The 20,495-nt window shown below is 37.0% G+C and overlaps 1 protein-coding gene across 2 annotated transcripts in view; it reads left to right on the plus strand.

Moving 5' to 3' along the window:
• The first annotated feature begins 12,789 nt into the window (after nt 1–12,789).
• Nucleotides 12,790–20,495, plus strand: part of LOC133572346 (uncharacterized) — a 90,524-nt gene continuing 82,818 nt past the window's right edge. The window contains exons 1-5 of one of the 2 annotated variants that reach the window (XM_061925285.1): nt 12,790–12,892; nt 16,810–16,929; nt 17,006–17,083; nt 19,610–19,783; nt 19,869–20,026. In XM_061925285.1, the coding sequence (XP_061781269.1) occupies nt 12,833–12,892; nt 16,810–16,929; nt 17,006–17,083; nt 19,610–19,783; nt 19,869–20,026 (590 nt within the window). In that variant the 5' untranslated portion in view covers nt 12,790–12,832. The remainder of the gene's footprint in view (nt 12,893–16,809; nt 16,930–17,005; nt 17,084–19,609; nt 19,784–19,868; nt 20,027–20,495) is intronic. The other variant, XM_061925292.1, reaches the window with a different exon arrangement.

A 20,495-nucleotide genomic window follows, 5' to 3' on the forward strand; every position in this document is an offset into this window, starting at 1 on the left:
CATGTACAATCATACAACAACATACACACTGTAGTAATATGCATATACAGTCATACAACATACATACTGTAGTAATATACATATACAGACACAACAACACACATACTGTAGTAATATGCATATACTGTACATACAACCACACCTGTACCGTAGTAATAATCATATACATACACAACAACACACGTACTGTAGTAATATGCATGGACATATGCAACAACACGCATATACTGTAGTAATATGCATGTACAGTCATACAACATATGCATATAAACATACACAACAACACACACATTCTGTAGTAATATGTATGGACATATGCAACAACACGCATATACTGTAGCAATATGCATATACAGTCATACAACATACATACAGTAGTAATATGCATATACTGTATATACACAACAACACACGTACTGTAATAATATGCATATAAACATACACAACAACACACACATACTGTAGCAATATGCATGGACATACGCAGCAACACGCATATACTGTAGTAATATGCATATACAGTCATACAACAACATACACACTGTAGTAATATGCATATACAGACACAACAACACACATGATGTAGTAACATGCATATATTATACATACAACCACACCTGTACCGTAGTAATATGCATATATATATACAAAACAACACACATACTGTAGTAATATGCATATACAATTACACAACAACACACACATACTGTAGTAATATGCATGGACATACGCAACAACACACATGATGTAGTAACATGCATATACTATACATACAACCACACCTGTACCGTAGTAATAATCATATACATACACAACAACACACGTACTGTAGTAATATGCATATAAACATACACAACAACACACACATACTGTAGTAATATGCATGGACATACGCAGCAACATGCATATACTGTAGTAATATGCATATACAGTCATACCACATACATACTGTAGTAATATACATATACAGACACAACAACACACATACTGTAGTAATATGCATATACTGTACATACAACCACACCTGCACCGTAGTAATAATCATATACATACACAACAACACACATACTGTAGTAATATGCATATACTGTACATACAACCACACCTGTACCGTAGTAATAATCATATACATACACAACAACACACGTACTGTAGTAATATGCATATAAACATACACAACAACACACACATTCTGTAGTAATATGCATGGACATATGCAACAACACGCATATACTGTAGTAATATGCATGTACAGTCATACAACATATGCATATAAACATACACAACAACACACACATTCTGTAGTAATATGTATGGACATATGCAACAACACGCATATACTGTAGTAATATGCATATACAGTCTTACAACATACATACAGTAGTAATATGCATATACTGTATATACACAACAACACACGTACTGTAATAATATGCATATAAACATACACAACAACACACACATACTGTAGCAATATGCATGGACATACGCAACAACACGCATATACTGTAGTAATATGCATATACAGTCATACAACAACATACACACTGTAGTAATATGCATATACAGACACAACAACACACATGATGTAGTAACATGCATATATTATACATACAACCACACCTGTACCGTAGTAATATGCATATATATATACAAAACAACACACATACTGTAGTAATATGCATATAAAAATACACAACAACACACACATACTGTAGTAATATGCATGGACATACGCAACAACACACATGATGTAGTAACATGCATATATTATACATACAACCACACCTGTACCGTAGTAATAATCATATACATACACAACAACACACGTACTGTAGTAATATGCATATAAACATACACAACAACACACACATACTGTAGTAATATGCATGGACATACGCAGCAACATGCATATACTGTAGTAATATGCATATACAGTCATACCACAGACATACTGTAGTAATATACATATACAGACACAACAACACACATACTGTAGTAATATGCATATACTGTACATACAACCACACCTGTACCGTAGTAATAATCATATACATACACAACAACACACACATACTGTAGTAATATGCATAGACTGTACATATAACCACACCTGCACCGTAGTAATAATCATATACATACACAACAACACACGTACTGTAGTAATATGCATATAAACATACACAACAACACACACATTCTGTAGTAATATGCATGGACCTATGCAACAACACGCATATACTGTAGTAATATGCATATACAGTCATACAACATATGCATATAAACATACACAACAACACACACATTCTGTAGTAATATGCATGGACATATGCAACAACACGCATATACTGTAGTAATATGCATGTACAGTCATACAACATATGCATATAAACATACACAACAACACACACATTCTGTAGTAATATGTATGGACATATGCAACAACACGCATATACTGTAGTAATATGCATATACAGTCATACAACATACATACAGTAGTAATATGCATATACTGTACATACACAACAACACACGTACTGTAATAATATACATATAAACATACACAACAACACACACATACTGCAGCAATATGCATGGACATACGCAACAACACGCATATACTGTAGTAATATGCATATACAGTCATACAACAACATACACACTGTAGTAATATGCATATACAGACACAACAACACACATACTGTAGTAATATGCATATACTGTACATACAACCACACCTGTACCGTAGTAATAATCATATACATACACAACAACACACGTACTGTAGTAATATGCATGGACATATGCAACAACACGCATATACTGTAGTAATATGCATGTACAGTCACACAACATATGCATATAAACATACACAACAACACACACATTCTGTAGTAATATGCATGGACATATGCAACAACACGCATATACTGTAGTAATATGCATATACAGTCATACAACATACATACAGTAGTAATATGCATATACTGTACATACACAACAACACACGTACTGTAATAATATACATATAAACATACACAACAACACACACATACTGCAGCAATATGCATGGACATACGCAACAACACGCATATACTGTAGTAATATGCATATACAGTCATACAACAACATACACACTGTAGTAATATGCATATACAGACACAACAACACACATGATGTAGTAACATGCATATATTATACATACAACCACACCTGTACCGTAGTAATATGCATATATATATACAAAACAACACACGTACTGTAGTAATATGCATATAAAAATACACAACAACACACACATACTGTAGTAATATGCATGGACATACGCAACAACACACATGATGTAGTAACATGCATATATTATACATACAACCACACCTGTACCGTAGTAATAATCATATACATACACAACAACACACGTACTGTAGTAATATGCATATAAACATACACAACAACACACGCATACTGTAGTAATATGCATGGACATACGCAGCAACATGCATATACTGTAGTAATATGCATATACAGTCATACCACATACATACTGTAGTAATATACATATACAGACACAACAACACACATACTGTAGTAATATGCATATACTGTACATACAACCACACCTGTACCGTAGTAATAATCATATACATACACAACAACACACACATACTGTAGTAATATGCATAGACTGTACATATAACCACACCTGCACCGTAGTAATAATCATATACATACACAACAACACACGTACTGTAGTAATATGCATATAAACATACACAACAACACACACATTCTGTAGTAATATGCATGGACGTATGCAACAACACGCATATACTGTAGTAATATGCATGTACAGTCATACAACATATGCATATAAACATACACAACAACACACACATTCTGTAGAAATATGTATGGACATATGCAACAACACGCATATACTGTAGTAATATGCATATACAGTCTTACAACATACATACAGTAGTAATATGCATATACTGTATATACACAACAACACACGTACTGTAATAATATGCATATAAACATACACAACAACACACACATACTGTAGCAATATGCATGGACATACGCAACAACACGCATATACTGTAGTAATATGCATATACAGTCATACAACAACATACACACTGTAGTAATATGCATATACAGACACAACAACACACATGATGTAGTAACATGCATATATTATACATACAACCACACCTGTACCGTAGTAATATGCATATATATATACAAAACAACACACATACTGTAGTAATATGCATATAAAAATACACAACAACACACACATACTGTAGTAATATGCATGGACATACGCAACAACACACATGATGTAGTAACATGCATATATTATACATACAACCACACCTGTACCGTAGTAATAATCATATACATACACAACAACACACGTACTGTAGTAATATGCATATAAACATACACAACAACACACACATACTGTAGTAATATGCATGGACATACGCAGCAACATGCATATACTGTAGTAATATGCATATACAGTCATACCACAGACATACTGTAGTAATATACATATACAGACACAACAACACACATACTGTAGTAATATGCATATACTGTACATACAACCACACCTGTACCGTAGTAATAATCATATACATACACAACAACACACACATACTGTAGTAATATGCATAGACTGTACATATAACCACACCTGCACCGTAGTAATAATCATATACATACACAACAACACACGTACTGTAGTAATATGCATATAAACATACACAACAACACACACATTCTGTAGTAATATGCATGGACCTATGCAACAACACGCATATACTGTAGTAATATGCATATACAGTCATACAACATATGCATATAAACATACACAACAACACACACATTCTGTAGTAATATGCATGGACATATGCAACAACACGCATATACTGTAGTAATATGCATATACAGTCATACAACATATGCATATAAACATACACAACAACACACACATTCTGTAGTAATATGTATGGACATATGCAACAACACGCATATACTGTAGTAATATGCATATACAGTCATACAACATACATACAGTAGTAATATGCATATACTGTATATACACAACAACACACGTACTGTAATAATATGCATATAAACATACACAACAACACACACATACTGTAGCAATATGCATGGACATACGCAGCAACACGCATATACTGTAGTAATATGCATATACAGTCATACAACAACATACACACTGTAGTAATATGCATATACAGACACAACAACACACATGATGTAGTAACATGCATATATTATACATACAACCACACCTGTACCGTAGTAATATGCATATATATATACAAAACAACACACATACTGTAGTAATATGCATATAAAAATACACAACAACACACACATACTGTAGTAATATGCATGGACATACGCAACAACACACATGATGTAGTAACATGCATATATTATACATACAACCACACCTGTACCGTAGTAATAATCATATACATACACAACAACACACGTACTGTAGTAATATGCATATAAACATACACAACAACACACACATACTGTAGTAATATGCATGGACATACGCAGCAACATGCATATACTGTAGTAATATGCATATACAGTCATACCACATACATACTGTAGTAATATACATATACAGACACAACAACACACATACTGTAGTAATATGCATATACTCTACATACAACCACACCTGCACCGTAGTAATAATCATATACATACACAACAACACACGTACTGTAGTAATATGCATATAAACATACACAACAACACACACATTCTGTAGTAATATGCATGGACGTATGCAACAACACGCATATACTGTAGTAATATGCATGTACAGTCATACAACATATGCATATAAACATACACAACAACACACACACTCTGTAGTAATATGCATGGACGTATGCAACAGCACGCATATACTGTAGTAATATGCATATACAGTCATACAACATATGCATATAAACATACACAACAACACACACAATGACAGAGAGTTGAGCATGGCAAGCTACTGTATATCAGTTGTTTCATCCACCTGCCATGCAAAAAAGGGAGCAGCCTGAATTTCATCCTGGATCTCATCAGAAACTGTGGCTGAAAGAGCAGAGATCAAAAAACACAGCTGATGAAATTGGAGTGGCCAAGACAAAGTCATATCTAGCGAATGCTTCTGTAAACTCCCTGTAGTTCCCCTCGTTGGATGACTCAACACCCTCATCATGCCCACTAAATGACAGCTCCTGACGGCCAATAAAGGAAGTCACATCAATAAGGCGGTTTAGGAAAGCTCTGTTTGGTTTGACCGTTTCATTACGTTTGGCCACTTGAATGCGAGCACCTTCATTGATTGCCAATGACTCTGCCCGGGCAACTTAATCTTGCACATGCACTCACATGTTCAGAACTTTTTTCATGCCTTTTGTATGCCTTGTCAAAGTTGGAACGATCACCAAAAACCACGTTTTGACCAGACAACACATCCCTGAGATGGTTTCATCAGGAGGCATGGCCAACAGTACATTCCAGTCAGCCAGCTCACTTTGTCATACCAGGTCAGCTGAAAAGACCTGTTACTTTTCCCCACCTTTTGCACCAAATTCTACCTCAGTAGTCCCCTCTTAAAAGTCATTTGTATACTCTAGCCTTTAAATAGACCCCCTTTTTAGACCAGTTGATCTGCCGTTTCTTTTCTTTTCTCCTCTGCCCCCCCCCCCCCCCCCCCCTCCACAAGGGACAGGTCTGGTGGCCATGGATGAAGTGCTGGCTGTCCAGAGTCGGGACTCGGGGTGGACCGCTCGCCTGTGCATCGGTTGGGGACATCTCTGCGCTGCTGACCCGTCTCCACTTGGGATGGTCTCCTGCTGGCCCCGCTATGGACTGGATTCTCACTATTATGTTAGATCCACTATGGACTGGACTCTCACTATTATGTTAGATCCACTATGGACTGGACTCTCACTATTATGTTAGATCCACTATGGACTGGACTCTCACTATTATGTTAGATCCACTATGGACTGGACTCTCACTATTATGTTGGATCCACTATGGACTGGACTCTCACAATATTATGCTAGACCCACTCGACGTCCATTGCATCCGGTCTCCCCTGTAATTAGGCAAATCAGTAAGAAAATATGCAAGTAAGTAAATATGTAATTAGGTAAGTCAGTAAGTAAATATGTAAATAAGAGCAATCGCGTCTGGTAAGTAAGTAAATATGTAATTAGGTAAGTCAGTAAGTAAATATGTAACTAAGTAAATATGTAATTAGGTAAGTCAGTGAGTAAATATGTAAGTAAGTAAATATGTAATTAGGTAAGTCAGTAAGTAAATACGTAAGTAAGTAAATATGTAATTAGGTAAATCAGTAAGTAAATATGCAAGTAAGTAAATATGTAATTAGGTAAGTCAGTAAGTAAATATGTAAGTAAGAGCAATCGCGTCTGGTAAGTAAGTAAATATGTAATTAGGTAAGTCAGTAAGTAAATATGTAACTAAGTAAACATGTAATTAGGTAAGTCAGTGAGTAAATATGTAAGTAAGTAAATATGTAATTAGGTAAGTCAGTAAGTAAATATGTAAGTAAGTAAATATGTAATTAGGTAAATCAGTAAGTAAATATGCAAGTAAGTAAATATGTAATTAGGTAAGCCAGTAAGTAAATATGTAAGTAAGAGCAATTGCGTCTGGTAAGTAAGTAAATATGTAATTAGGTAAGTCAGTAAGTAAATATGTAAGTAAGTAAATATGTAATTAGGTAAATCAGTAAGTAAATATGTAAGTAAGTAAATATGTAATTAGGTAAGTCAGTAAGTAAATACGTAAGTAAGTAAATATGTAATTAGGTAAATCAGTAAGTAAATATGCAAGTAAGTAAATATGTAATTAGGTAAGTCAGTAAGTAAATATGTAAGTAAGAGCAATCGCGTCTGGTAAGTAAGTAAATATGTAATTAGGTAAGTCAGTAAGTAAATATGTAAGTAAGAGCAATCACATCTGGTAAGTAAGTAAATATGTAATTAGGTAAGTCAGTAAGTAAATATGTAAGTAAGAGCAATCGCGTCTGGTAAGTAAGTAAATATGTAATTAGGTAAGTCAGTAAGTAAATATGTAAGTAAGAGCAATCACATCTGGTAAGTAAGTAAATATGTAATTAGGTAAGTAAGGAAGTAAATATGTAAGTAAGTAAATATGTATTTAGGTAAGCCAGTGAGTAAATATGTAAGTAAGTAAATATGTAATTAGGTAAGTCAGTAAGTAAATATGTAAGTAAGTAAATGTGTAATTAGGTAAGTTAGTAAGTAAATATGTAAGTAAGTAAATATTTAATTAGGTAAGTCAGTGAATAAATATGTAAGTAAGTAAATATGTAAGTAAGTAAATATGTAATTAGGTAAGTCAGTAAGTGAATATGTAATTAGGTAAGTCAGTAAGTAAATATGTAAGTAAGGAAATATGCCATCCATCCATCCATCTTCTTCCGCTTATCCGAGGTCGGGTCGCGGGGGCAGCAGCCTAAGCAGGGAAGCCCAGACTTCCCTCTCCCCAGCCACTTCGTCCAGCTCTTCCTGTGGGACCCCGAGGCGTTCCCAGGCCAGCCGGGAGACATAGTCTTCCCAACGTGTCCTGGGTCTTCCCCGCGGCCTCCTACCGGTCGGACGTGCCCTAAACACCTCCCTAGGGAGGCGTTCGGGTGGCATCCTGACCAGATGCCCGAACCACCTCATCTGGCTCCTCTCGATGTGGAGGAGCAGCGGCTTTACTTTGAGCTCCTCCCGGATGGCAGAGCTTCTCACCCTATCTCTAAGGGAGAGCCCCGCCACCCGGCGGAGGAAACTCATTTCGGCCGCTTGTACCCGTGATCTTGTCCTTTCGGTCATAACCCAAAGCTCATGACCATAGGTGAGGATGGGAACATAGATCGACCGGTAAATTGAGAGCTTTGCCTTCCGGCTCAGCTCCTTCTTCACCACAACGGATCGATACAGCGTCCGCATTACTGAAGACGCCGCACCGATCCGCCTGTCGATCTCACGATCCACTCTTCCCTCACTCGTGAACAAGACTCCGAGGTACTTGAACTCCTCCACTTGGGGCAAGATCTCCTCCCCAACCCGGAGATGGCACTCCACCCTTTTCCGGGCGAGAACCATGGACTCGGACTTGGAGGTGCTGATTCTCATCCCAGTCGCTTCACACTCAGCTGCGAACCGATCCAGTGAGAGCTGAAGATCCTGGCCAGATGAAGCCATCAGGACCACATCATCTGCAAAAAGCAGAGACCTAATCCTGCAGCCACCAAACCAGATCCCCTCAACGCCATGACTGCGCCTAGAAATTCTGTCCATAAAAGTTATGAACAGAATCGGTGACAAAGGGCAGCCTTGGCGGAGTCCAACCCTCACTGGAAACGTGTCCGACTTACTACCGGCAATGCGGACCAAGCTCTGGCACTGATCATACAGGGAGCGGACTGCCACAATCAGACAGTCCGATACCCCGTACTCTCTGAGCACTCCCCACAGGACTTCCCGAGGGACACGGTCGAATGCCTTCTCCAAGTCCACAAAACACATGTAGACTGGTTGGGCAAACTCCCATGCACCCTCAAGGACCCTGCCGAGAGTATAGAGCTGGTCCACAGTTCCACGACCAGGACGAAAACCACACTGTTCCTCCTGAATCCGAGGTTCGACTATCCGACGTAGCCTCCTCTCCAGTACACCTGAATAGACCTTACCGGGAAGGCTGAGGAGTGTGATCCCACGATAGTTAGAACACACCCTCCGGTTCCCCTTCTTAAAGAGAGGAACCACCACCCCGGTCTGCCAATCCAGTGGTACCGTCCCCGATGTCCACGCGATGCTGCAGAGTCTTGTCAACCAAGACAGCCCCACAGCATCCAGAGCCTTAAGGAACTCCGGGCGGATCTCATCTACCCCCGGGGCCTTGCCACCGAGGAGCTTTTTAACTACCTCAGCAACCTCAGCCCCAGAAATAGGAGAGCCCACCACAGACTCCCCAGGCACTGCTTCCTCATAGGAAGACATGTTGGTGGGATTGAGGAGGTCTTCGAAGTATTCCCTCCACCGATCCACAACATCCGCAGTCGAGGTCAGCAGAACACCATCCTCGCCATACACGGTGTTGATAGTGCACTGCTTTCCCTTCCTGAGGCGGCGGATGGTGGTCCAGAATTGCTTCGAAGCCGTCCGGAAGTCGTTTTCCATGGCCTCACCGAACTCCTCCCATGTCCGAAAGTAAATATGTAAGTAAGGAAATATGTAATTAAGTAAGTCAGTAAGTATATATGTAACTAAGTAAATATGTAATTAGGTAAGTCAGTAAGTAAATATGTAAGTAAGTAAATATGTAATTAGATAAGTCAGTAAGTAAATGTGTAAGTAAATACATATGTAATTAGGTAAGTCAGTAAGTAAATATGTAAGTAAGTAAATATGTAATTAGGTAAGTCAGTAAGTAAATATGTAACTAAGTAAATATGTAATTAGGTAAGTCAGTGAGTAAATATGTAAGTAAGTAAATATGTAATTAGATAAGTCAGTAAGTAAATATGTAAGTAAGTAAATATGTAATTAGGTAAATCAGTAAGTAAATATGCAAGTAAGTAAATATGTAATTAGGTAAGTCAGTAAGTAAATATGTAAGTAAGAGCAAACGCGTCTAGTAAGTAAGTAAATATGTAATTAGGTAAGTCAGTAAGTAAATATGTAGGTAAGTAAATATGTAATTAGGTAAGTCAGTGAGTAACTATGTAAGTAAGTAAATATGTAACTAGGTAAGTCAGTAAGTAAATATGTAAGTAGGTAAATATGTAATTAGGTAAGTCAGTAAGTAAATATGTAAGTAAGTAAATATGGAATTAGGTAAGTCAGTAAGTAAATATGTAAGTAAGTAAATATGTAATTAAGTAAGTCAGTGTGTATATATGTAAGTAAGTAAATATGTAATTAAGTAAGTCAGTGTGTATATATGTAAGTAAGTAAATGTGTAATTAGATAAGTCAGTAAGTAAATATGTAAGTAAGTAAATATGTAATTAGGTAAATCAGTAAGTAAATATGTAAGTAAGTAAATATATAGTTAGGTAAGTCAGTGAATAAATACGTAAGTAAGTAAATATGTAAGCAAGTAAATATGTAATTAGGTAAGTCAGTAAGTGAATATGTAATTAGGTAAGTCAGTAAGTAAATATGTAAGTAAGTAAATATGTAATTAAGTAAGTCAGTAAGTATATATGTAAGTAAGTAAATATGTAATTAGGTAAGTCAGTAAGTAAATATGTAAGTTAGTAAATATGTAAATAGGTAAGTCAGTAAGTAAATACGTAAGTTAGTAAATATGTAATTAGGTAAGTCAGTAAGTAAATATGTAAGTTAGTAAATATGTAATTAGGTAAGTCAGCAAGTAAAAATGTAAGTTAGTAAATATGTAATTAGGTAAGTCAGCAAGTAAAAATGTAAGTAAGTAAATATGTAAGTTAGTAAATATGTAATAAGGTAAGTCAGTAAGTAAATATGTAAGTAAGTAGATATGTTATTAGGTAAGTCAGTAAGTAAATATGTAAAATAGTAAATATGTAATTAGGTAAGTCAGTAAGTAAATATGTAAGTAAGTAAATATGTAATCAGGTAAGTCAGTAAGTAAATATGTAAGAAAGTAAATATGTAATTAGGTAAGTCAGTAAGTAAATATGTAAGTAAGTAAATGTGTATTTAGGTAAGTCAGTAAGTAAATATGTAAGTAAATAAATATGTAATTAGGTAAATCAGTAAGTAAATATGTAAGTAAGCAAATATATAATTAGGTAAGTCAGTGAATAAATACGTAAGTAAGTAAATATGTAAGCAAGTAAATATGTAATTAAGTAAGTCAGTAAGTAAATATGTAAGTAAGTAGATATGTAATTAGGTAAGTCAGTAAGTAAATATGTAAATTAGTAAATATGTAATTAGGTAAGTCAGTAAGTAAATATGTAAGTAAGTAAATATGTAATTAGGTAAGTCAGTAAGTAAATATGTAAGTAAGTAAATGTGTAATTAGGTAAGTCAGTAAGTAAATATGTAAGTAAATACATATGTAATTATGTAAATCAGTAAGTAAATATGTAAGTAAGTAAATATATAATTAGGTAAGTCAGTGAATAAATACGTAAGTAAGTAAATATGTAAGCAAGTAAATATGTAATTAGGTAAGTCAGTAGGTAAATATGTAATTAGGTAAGTCAGTAAGTAAATATGTAATTAGGTAAGTCAGTAAGTAAATATGTAAGTAAGTAAATATGTAATTAAGTAAGTCAGTAAGTATATATGTAAGTAAGTAAATATGTAATTAGGTAAGTCTGTAAGTAAATATGTTAGTAAGTGAATATGTAATTAGGTAAGTCAGTAAGTAAATGTGTAAGTAAGTAAATATGTAAGTCAGGAAGTGTGTAAGCATGTAAGTAAGTACATTAAATGGATGTAAGTAGGAAGTAAACAGACGGTGTGCGAGCTGAGGATTGGAAAAGAAAAAAAGTTGTGGGGGTGGGGCCTAGTCGGGCCTGAAATACCTGAGCACATAGTGGGCGGGGCACACACACACACACACACACACACACACACACACACACACACACACACACACACACACACACACACACACACACACACACACACACACGCACACACACACACCCTCTATCGTTGCATTTTTTCAGAGCGAGAGGATCAGACGTCTGCTGGAAAAGTGGAGCAGATCTGAAAGCCAGAATGGCGAGTTTAGGATCCAAGAAGAAGGAGAACAGCAGACTCATGGAGGACTTTCCTCAGGTAAGAAACTTTACTATCTTGTCAAGTATAAATGTTTGTATTCCATGCATGGCAACTTTTCCCACTTCCTCAATTCCCTTGCATGTGTAACCTGACTGACTTACTGAAGTCTAGTTAGTCATTTTGGATGATGCAGTGCTTCTTCTTTTGACTTCCCTTTAGTCCTTGTCCACTCATGAAAACACTCTTCAACTTCAATCAATCAAAGTTGACTTATATAGCCCTAAATCACCAGTGTCTCAAAGGGCTGCACAAGCCACAACGGCTCAGATCCCACATCAGGGCAAGGAAAAACTCAACCCAATGGGATGACAATGAGAAACCTTGGTTCTTGATCTCTTGATCAATCATCTTATTCTACTCCATATTGTTTGGGTACCAAGTGCAGTGCTTGGGTAAAGTTAGTTGGTAATGAACAATATTAGAAGAACTTATTGGTACTGTATGGGCACCACATGGGTACTAGTACTGTGGTACTTTAAGTTATTTTGTTATGACAAGTACTGTGTCAAATTTGGGTACCATACCACTTACGTACCAATGTTGGTTGGGTACTTGAAGGGGGTAACGTAAATTAGTTTGTGTTGAAATAACTCCTCGGTACTAAACCGATGTTTGGTTAGTCAGTTAGTTAGTTAAGAGTGGTACTAAAATAGTGATCAGGAGTGGTACAAAAATAGTGATCAGTACTGTACCAGTTTTGGGCATCCTCCTACACGGATGCTAAGTGCAGGTGGAAAGAAACATGTCATCAAATAATCAAAGCATGAACAGCTGTTTGGTTATTAGATTATTTGTTGTGTACATACAGTAGTTATTAGATTATTTGTTGTGTACATACAGTAGTTATTAGATTATTTGTTGTGTACATATAGTAGTTATTAGATTGTTTGTTGTGTATATACAGAAATTAGTGAATTATATGTTGTGTACGTACATTAGTTATTAGATTATTTGTTGTGTACATACAGTAGTTATTAGATTATTTGTTGTGTGTATACAGTAGTTATTAGTTTGTTTTGTTGTGTACATACATAAATTATTAGATTATTTGTTGTGTACATACAGAAGTTATTAGATTATTTGTTGTGTACATACAGTAGTTATTAGTTCATTTGTTGTGTACATACAGAAGTTATTAGATTATTTGTTGTGTACATACAGAAGTTAGTAAATTATTTGTTGTGTACATACATTAGTTATTATTTGTTGTATACATACAGTAGTTATTAGATTATTTGTTGTGTACATACAGTAGTTATAAGATTATTTGTTGTGTTCATACAGTAGTTAGTAAATTATTTGTTGTGTACATACAGTAGTTATTAGTTAGTTTGTTGTGTACATACAGTCGTTAAAGTGTATTTGTTGTGTCCATACAGTCGTAATTGGTGTCTTGTTGTGTACATACAGTAGTTATTATTTGTTGTGTACATACAGTAGTTATTAGATTATTTGTTGCGTACATACAGAAGTTAGTAAATTATTTGTTGTGTACATACATTAGTTATTATTTGTTGTATACATACAGTAGTTATTAGATTATTTGTTGTGTACATACAGTAGTTATTAGATTATTTGTTGTGTACAAACAATAGTTATTAGATTATTTGTTGTGTACATACAGTAGGTATTATATTATTTGTTGTGTACATACAGTAGTAATACGATTATTTGTTGTGTACATACAGTAGTTATTAGATTATTTGTTGTGTACATACAGTAGTTATACGATTATTTGTTGTATACAGACAATAGTTATTATATTATTTGTTGTGTACATACAGTAGTTATTAGATTATTTGTTGTGTACATACAGTAGTTATAAGATTATTTGTTGTGTTCATACAGTAGTTAGTAAATTATTTGTTGTGTACATACAGTAGTTATTAGTTAGTTTGTTGTGTACATACAGTCGTTAAAGTGTATTTGTTGTGTCCATACAGTCGTAATTGGTGTCTTGTTGTGTACATACAGTAGTTATTATTTGTTGTGTACATACAGTAGTTATTAGATTATTTGTTGCGTACATACAGAAGTTAGTAAATTATTTGTTGTGTACATACATTAGTTATTATTTGTTGTATACATACAGTAGTTATTAGATTATTTGTTGTGTACATACAGTAGTTATTAGATTATTTGTTGTGTACAAACAATAGTTATTAGATTATTTGTTGTGTACATACAGTAGGTATTATATTATTTGTTGTGTACATACAGTAGTTATACGATTATTTGTTGTGTACAGACAATAGTTATTAGATTATTTGTTGTGTACATACAGTAGTTATTAGATTATTTGTTGTGTACATACAGTAGGTATTATATTATTTGTTGTGTACATACAGTAGTTATACGATTATTTGTTGTATACAGACAATAGTTATTATATTATTTGTTGTGTACATACAGTAGTTATTAGATTATTTGTTGTGTACATACAGTAGTTATAAGATTATTTGTTGTGTTCATACAGTACTTAGTAAATTATTTGTTGTGTACATACAGTAGTTATTAGTTAGTTTGTTGTGTACATACAGTCGTTAAAGTGTATTTGTTGTGTCCATACAGTCGTAATTGGTGTCTTGTTGTGTACATACAGTAGTTATTATTTGTTGTGTACATACAGTAGTTATTAGATTATTTGTTGCGTACATACAGAAGTTAGTAAATTATTTGTTGTGTACATACATTAGTTATTATTTGTTGTATACATACAGTAGTTATTAGATTATTTGTTGTGTACAAACAATAGTTATTAGATTATTTGTTGTGTACATACAGTAGGTATTATATTATTTGTTGTGTACATACAGTAGTTATACGATTATTTGTTGTGTACAGACAATAGTTATTAGATTATTTGTTGTGTACATACAGTAGTTATTAGATTATTTGTTGTGTACATACAGTAGGTATTATATTATTTGTTGTGTACATACAGTAGTTATACGATTATTTGTTGTATACAGACAATAGTTATTATATTATTTGTTGTGTACATACAGTAGTTATTAGATTATTTGTTGTGTACATACAGTAGTTATAAGATTATTTGTTGTGTACAAACAATAATTATTAGATTATTTGCTGTGTTCATATAGTAGTTATTAGTTTAGCTGTTGTGTACATACAGTAGGTATTATATTATTTGTTGTGTACATACAGTAGTTATAAGATTATTTGTTGTGTACAGACAATAGTTATTAGATTATTTGTTGTGTACATACAGTAGTTATTAGATTATTTGTTGTGTACAAACAATAGTTATTAGATTGTTGTGTACATACAGTAGGTATTATATTATTTAATGAGTACATACAGTAGTTATACAATTATTTATTGTGTACAGACAATAGTTATAAGATTATTTGTTGTGTACATACAGTAGTTATTAGATTATTTGTTGTGTACATACAGTAGTTATACGATTATTTATTGTGTACAGACAATAGTTATAAGATTATTTGTTGTGTACATACAGTAGTTATTAGATTATTTGTTGTGTACATACAGTAGTTATAAGATTATTTGTTGTGTACATACAGTAGTTATTAGATTATTTGTTGTGTACAAACAATAGTTATTAGATTGTTGTGTACATACATTAGTTATTAGATTATTTGTTGTGTACATACAGTAGTTATAAGATTATTTGTTGTGTACATACAGTAGTTATTCGATTATTTGTCGAATACATACAGTAGTTATAAGATCATTTGTTGTGTACATACAGTAGTTATTAGTTTATTTGTTGTGTACAAAAAGTAGTTATTAGATTTTTTTGTGATTTAAAACAATTGGAAAAATGAAAAACTCAGGTAGATCTTTCAGCGTTCAAAGAAACAAAGCAAAGCAACTTCAACCCGTTCTTGGATATTCGTCTGTGACGGAGCGGAGGGTTGTGATTTCAGTTGAGCAACGAGATGCAGCTGAGCATCATGAACAAGGTGAAGAAAGGAGAGCTGTCCATCGACGACGCTCTGAAGCAGGCCAGGGAGGACCGAGAGCACTTGCAGAGTGGTGCCGACCAGGTAAGAAGAACATCCCGTTTGCATGTGTTGGCTATATATGTAACAGTGTGATGTGGCTTTGTTGGGTCTGCTGAAGCAGGAGCAGCTGCCCTCTCAGTACAACTTCAGCGTGCACAAGCACGGACGCTACAGGTGGAAGAAGAGAGTTCTTCAGGTGAGCTCATGAGAACCAAAGCAACACTCCTCACACAAAGCAAAAATATTAAATACTGATGAAACGTTTTAGGGCAGGCGTGTCAACTCAAATTATTTGTTTGCAACGTAAAGCACAACAATTGGCCGAGGGACAGTTCTTATCTCCAAAAACTCTTAAATTGGGGTAGCAGCTAGTAGTGACTGACATGTAGGTAGGTAGGTAGTAGGTAGGTAGGTAGGTCTTTATTGTCATTGCACAAGTACAACGAAACACAAACCCGTTCAAGATTAGACAAACAAACAGTGTACAGGGTTACAGAACAGGAACGCTGATGGGTCACCACAAGGCGCCCCGTAAAAGATGGGAAAAAAGGTAAACACTGGGGAAGGATGAGTGAAAAAAAATACAATCTAGACTGGGCTCCTAAGGGGGCCCAGTCTGGAGTGGGAAAAAACCCTCCATAGCAAAGCACATATACATATTACAACGTACATCTCGAGATATCTAGCAACAGAGGGGAGGGAGTGCGGGGTCATGGAGGCAGGCCGCAGCTCTCAGGCGCTGACTATCCTTCCATCACCCCTATGGGATTTGCGTCAAGGGCGTTGGATTGGGGGTGGGGTATGTGTGTGTGGCGTATATTTTTTGTGGAAGCATGTGTGTGTGTAAGCCTGCAGTGTGTCTCTGTTCCGCGGCCTTGATGTTGTGCAGCCGATAGTCAGTCCAAAGTCAACAACAACAAGTGTGTGTCCATAAGAGACGAGAAGGGAGTTTGTTGTGTCTTCGCCGCACTGTCCTTCGGGAGAGTCTCCAAGCCAGGGAAACAATCCAAGTTAGAATATTTTGTATGCGAGTGAAAATAAAATTAGCTTTTCACTCTAAATTGTCTATGACTGGTCCTCAATGCGATGAGGTGGCGACTTGTCTGGGATGAGGTGGCGACTTGTCCAGGGTGTAACCTGCCTTCCGCCCGATTGTAACTGAGATAGGCTCCAGCGCCCCCCGCGACCCCGAAGGGAATAAGCGGTAGAAAATGGATGGATGGATGGATGGTCCTCAAAATCCTGCGGGGCAGACAGTCTGATGTTATCCAAATCACAAAGTGTCCACAGTTCTTCCCGCATCCTCCAATCATTTGTGGCAGCTTTAGGGTACTTTGAAGACTGCCAGCAACTTCCAATTTGTCGACAAACCAGAGCAACACTTACTCCAATCAGCAGATGTCCTCCATCCATCCATCCATCCATCTTCTTCCGCTTATCGAGGTCGGGTCGCTGGGGCAGCAGCTTAAGCAGGGAAGCCCAGACTTCCCTCTCCCCAGCCACTTCGTCCAGCTCCTCCCGGGGGATCCCGAGGCGTTCCCAGGCCAGCCGGGAGAGATAGTCTTTCCAACGTGTCCTGGGTCTTCCCCGTGGCCTCCTACCGGTCGGACATGCCCGAAACACCTCCCTAGGGAGGCGTTCGGGTGGCATCCTGACCAGATGCCCGAACCACCACATCTGGCTCCTCTCGATGTAGAGGAGCAGCGGCTTTACTTTGAGCTCCTCCCGGATGACAGAGCTTCTCACCCTATCTCTAAGGGAGAGCCCCGCCATTCGGCGGAGGAAACTAATTTCGGCCGCCTGTACCCGTGATCTTGTCCTTTTGGTCATGACCCAAAGCTCATGACCATAGGTGAGGATGGGAACGTAGATCGACCGGTAAATCGAGAGCTTTGCCTTCCGGCTCAGCTCCTTCTTCACCACAACGGATCGGTACAGCGTCCGCATTACTGAAGACGCTGCACCGATCCGCCTGTCGATCTCACGATCCACTCTTCCCTCACTCGTGAACAAGACTCCGAGGTACTTGAACTCCTCCACTTGGGGTAAGATCTCCTCCCCAACCCGGAGATGGCACTCCACCCTTTTCCGGGCGAGAACCATGGACTCGGACTTGGAGGTGCTGATTCCCATCCCAGTCGCTTCACACTCGGCTGTGAACCGATCCAGTGAGAGCTGAAGATCTTGGCCAGATGAAGTCATCAGGACCACATCATCTGCAAATAGCAGAGATCTGTTGTCATAATTCCGAATAGGTAGATATCTCCACGTCCTTGACTGAAAGGGTCGCCGGGCAGGCGGCACTTCTTATTCTCCCAAGAGTCCGTCGTGAGTCCAGCAACAACCGCTCCGTCACGACAAGCAGGTTCCCCCAATCCCAAGATCTTGTCAATTTAGTTGAGGCCAGTTAAATAGTTCCAATGGTTAGATTTGGAGAGCAGTGCAAAAAGAGGCAACAAAAAAGTTAAGACAAGACAAGACAAAGAAGCAAGCAGGAGAGATAAGGAAGAGGGAAGGGTAGCGTCCGCCCTCAATGAGTGCCAGAGAGAAAAGACCGCCAAAAGTGAACAACAATGGCACTTAAACATAAACCATCATTATCTTTTTAGTGCTAACGAGGCTCAGTGAAACCTTAGCATGCTGACGTAGCAAGGACAAACGTGATGCTAACACAATTTCTCAGCATGATGCTATCTGCCTTAACTCCATCTCAACTATCTAGTTTGACGTCGCCAGCAAAACTCTGTGCACCATCGAGAAAGGCATCGTCAAGCGACAACTTCCCTTCGCCCTGGTCAACAGCTGCGACGACGGGATCGGTGCCAGGTTCTCGGTTTCCTTTAAAGGCCACCACGACTACGAGCTGGAGGCCACCTCAGTGCAGGACAAGCACAAGGTCTTCAACCTCGACACAGGCGGCTGAACACACTTTGTACATGTGTTGACCCAACTGCTGTCTGTCTTTGGGTGTGTCGCCGCAGATCATGCAGCTCGTCAACCAGATCATTTACGGAAACATCTACAGTCATCCTGAGGGGGGCAGTGTAGGGACGACCCAGCAGCCTGAAGCGTCTCAGAGCTTACGTGAAGGCGTCCTCCTGTTGCACAGAGGAGGACTGGCGTCATTCCGATGGGTCAAGTACGAACACACCAATGGCTTGTTTTACAACTCAAATGCTGAAATTCTCATTATTTTTGCCAAAGCCACAACTGTTAATCAGAATCAGAATACCTTTATTGTCATTGCATGGAAACAACAAAATTGAACAGCAATCCAGCTCAGTGCTTTTAAAACAACCTACATAAAATAGACAACAAACAATATTTTAAAAACATACTGCACAGTAGATCTCTATCAGAGTTAAGCAAGTTAATAAAGTGGTGAGTGTTCAGGTAAGTGCAAAGTTTAGGGCAATAACAGCTCTAGGATAGAAATTGTTTTTCAGTCTATTTGTCCTCGCTTTGATGGTCTTGTAGCGCCTCCCTGAGGGCAAGATTTCAAGCCAGTGGTGACCTGGGTGGGATGAGTCCCTGAGGATGCTGTTTTGTAAAACACGCACCTGGTAACTAAGTTTGTACTAGGGTTGTCCCGATAGCAATATTTTGGT

This window comes from Nerophis lumbriciformis, linkage group LG01, assembly GCF_033978685.3.
Source record: "Nerophis lumbriciformis linkage group LG01, RoL_Nlum_v2.1, whole genome shotgun sequence".
NCBI lineage: Eukaryota > Metazoa > Chordata > Actinopteri > Syngnathiformes > Syngnathidae > Nerophis > Nerophis lumbriciformis.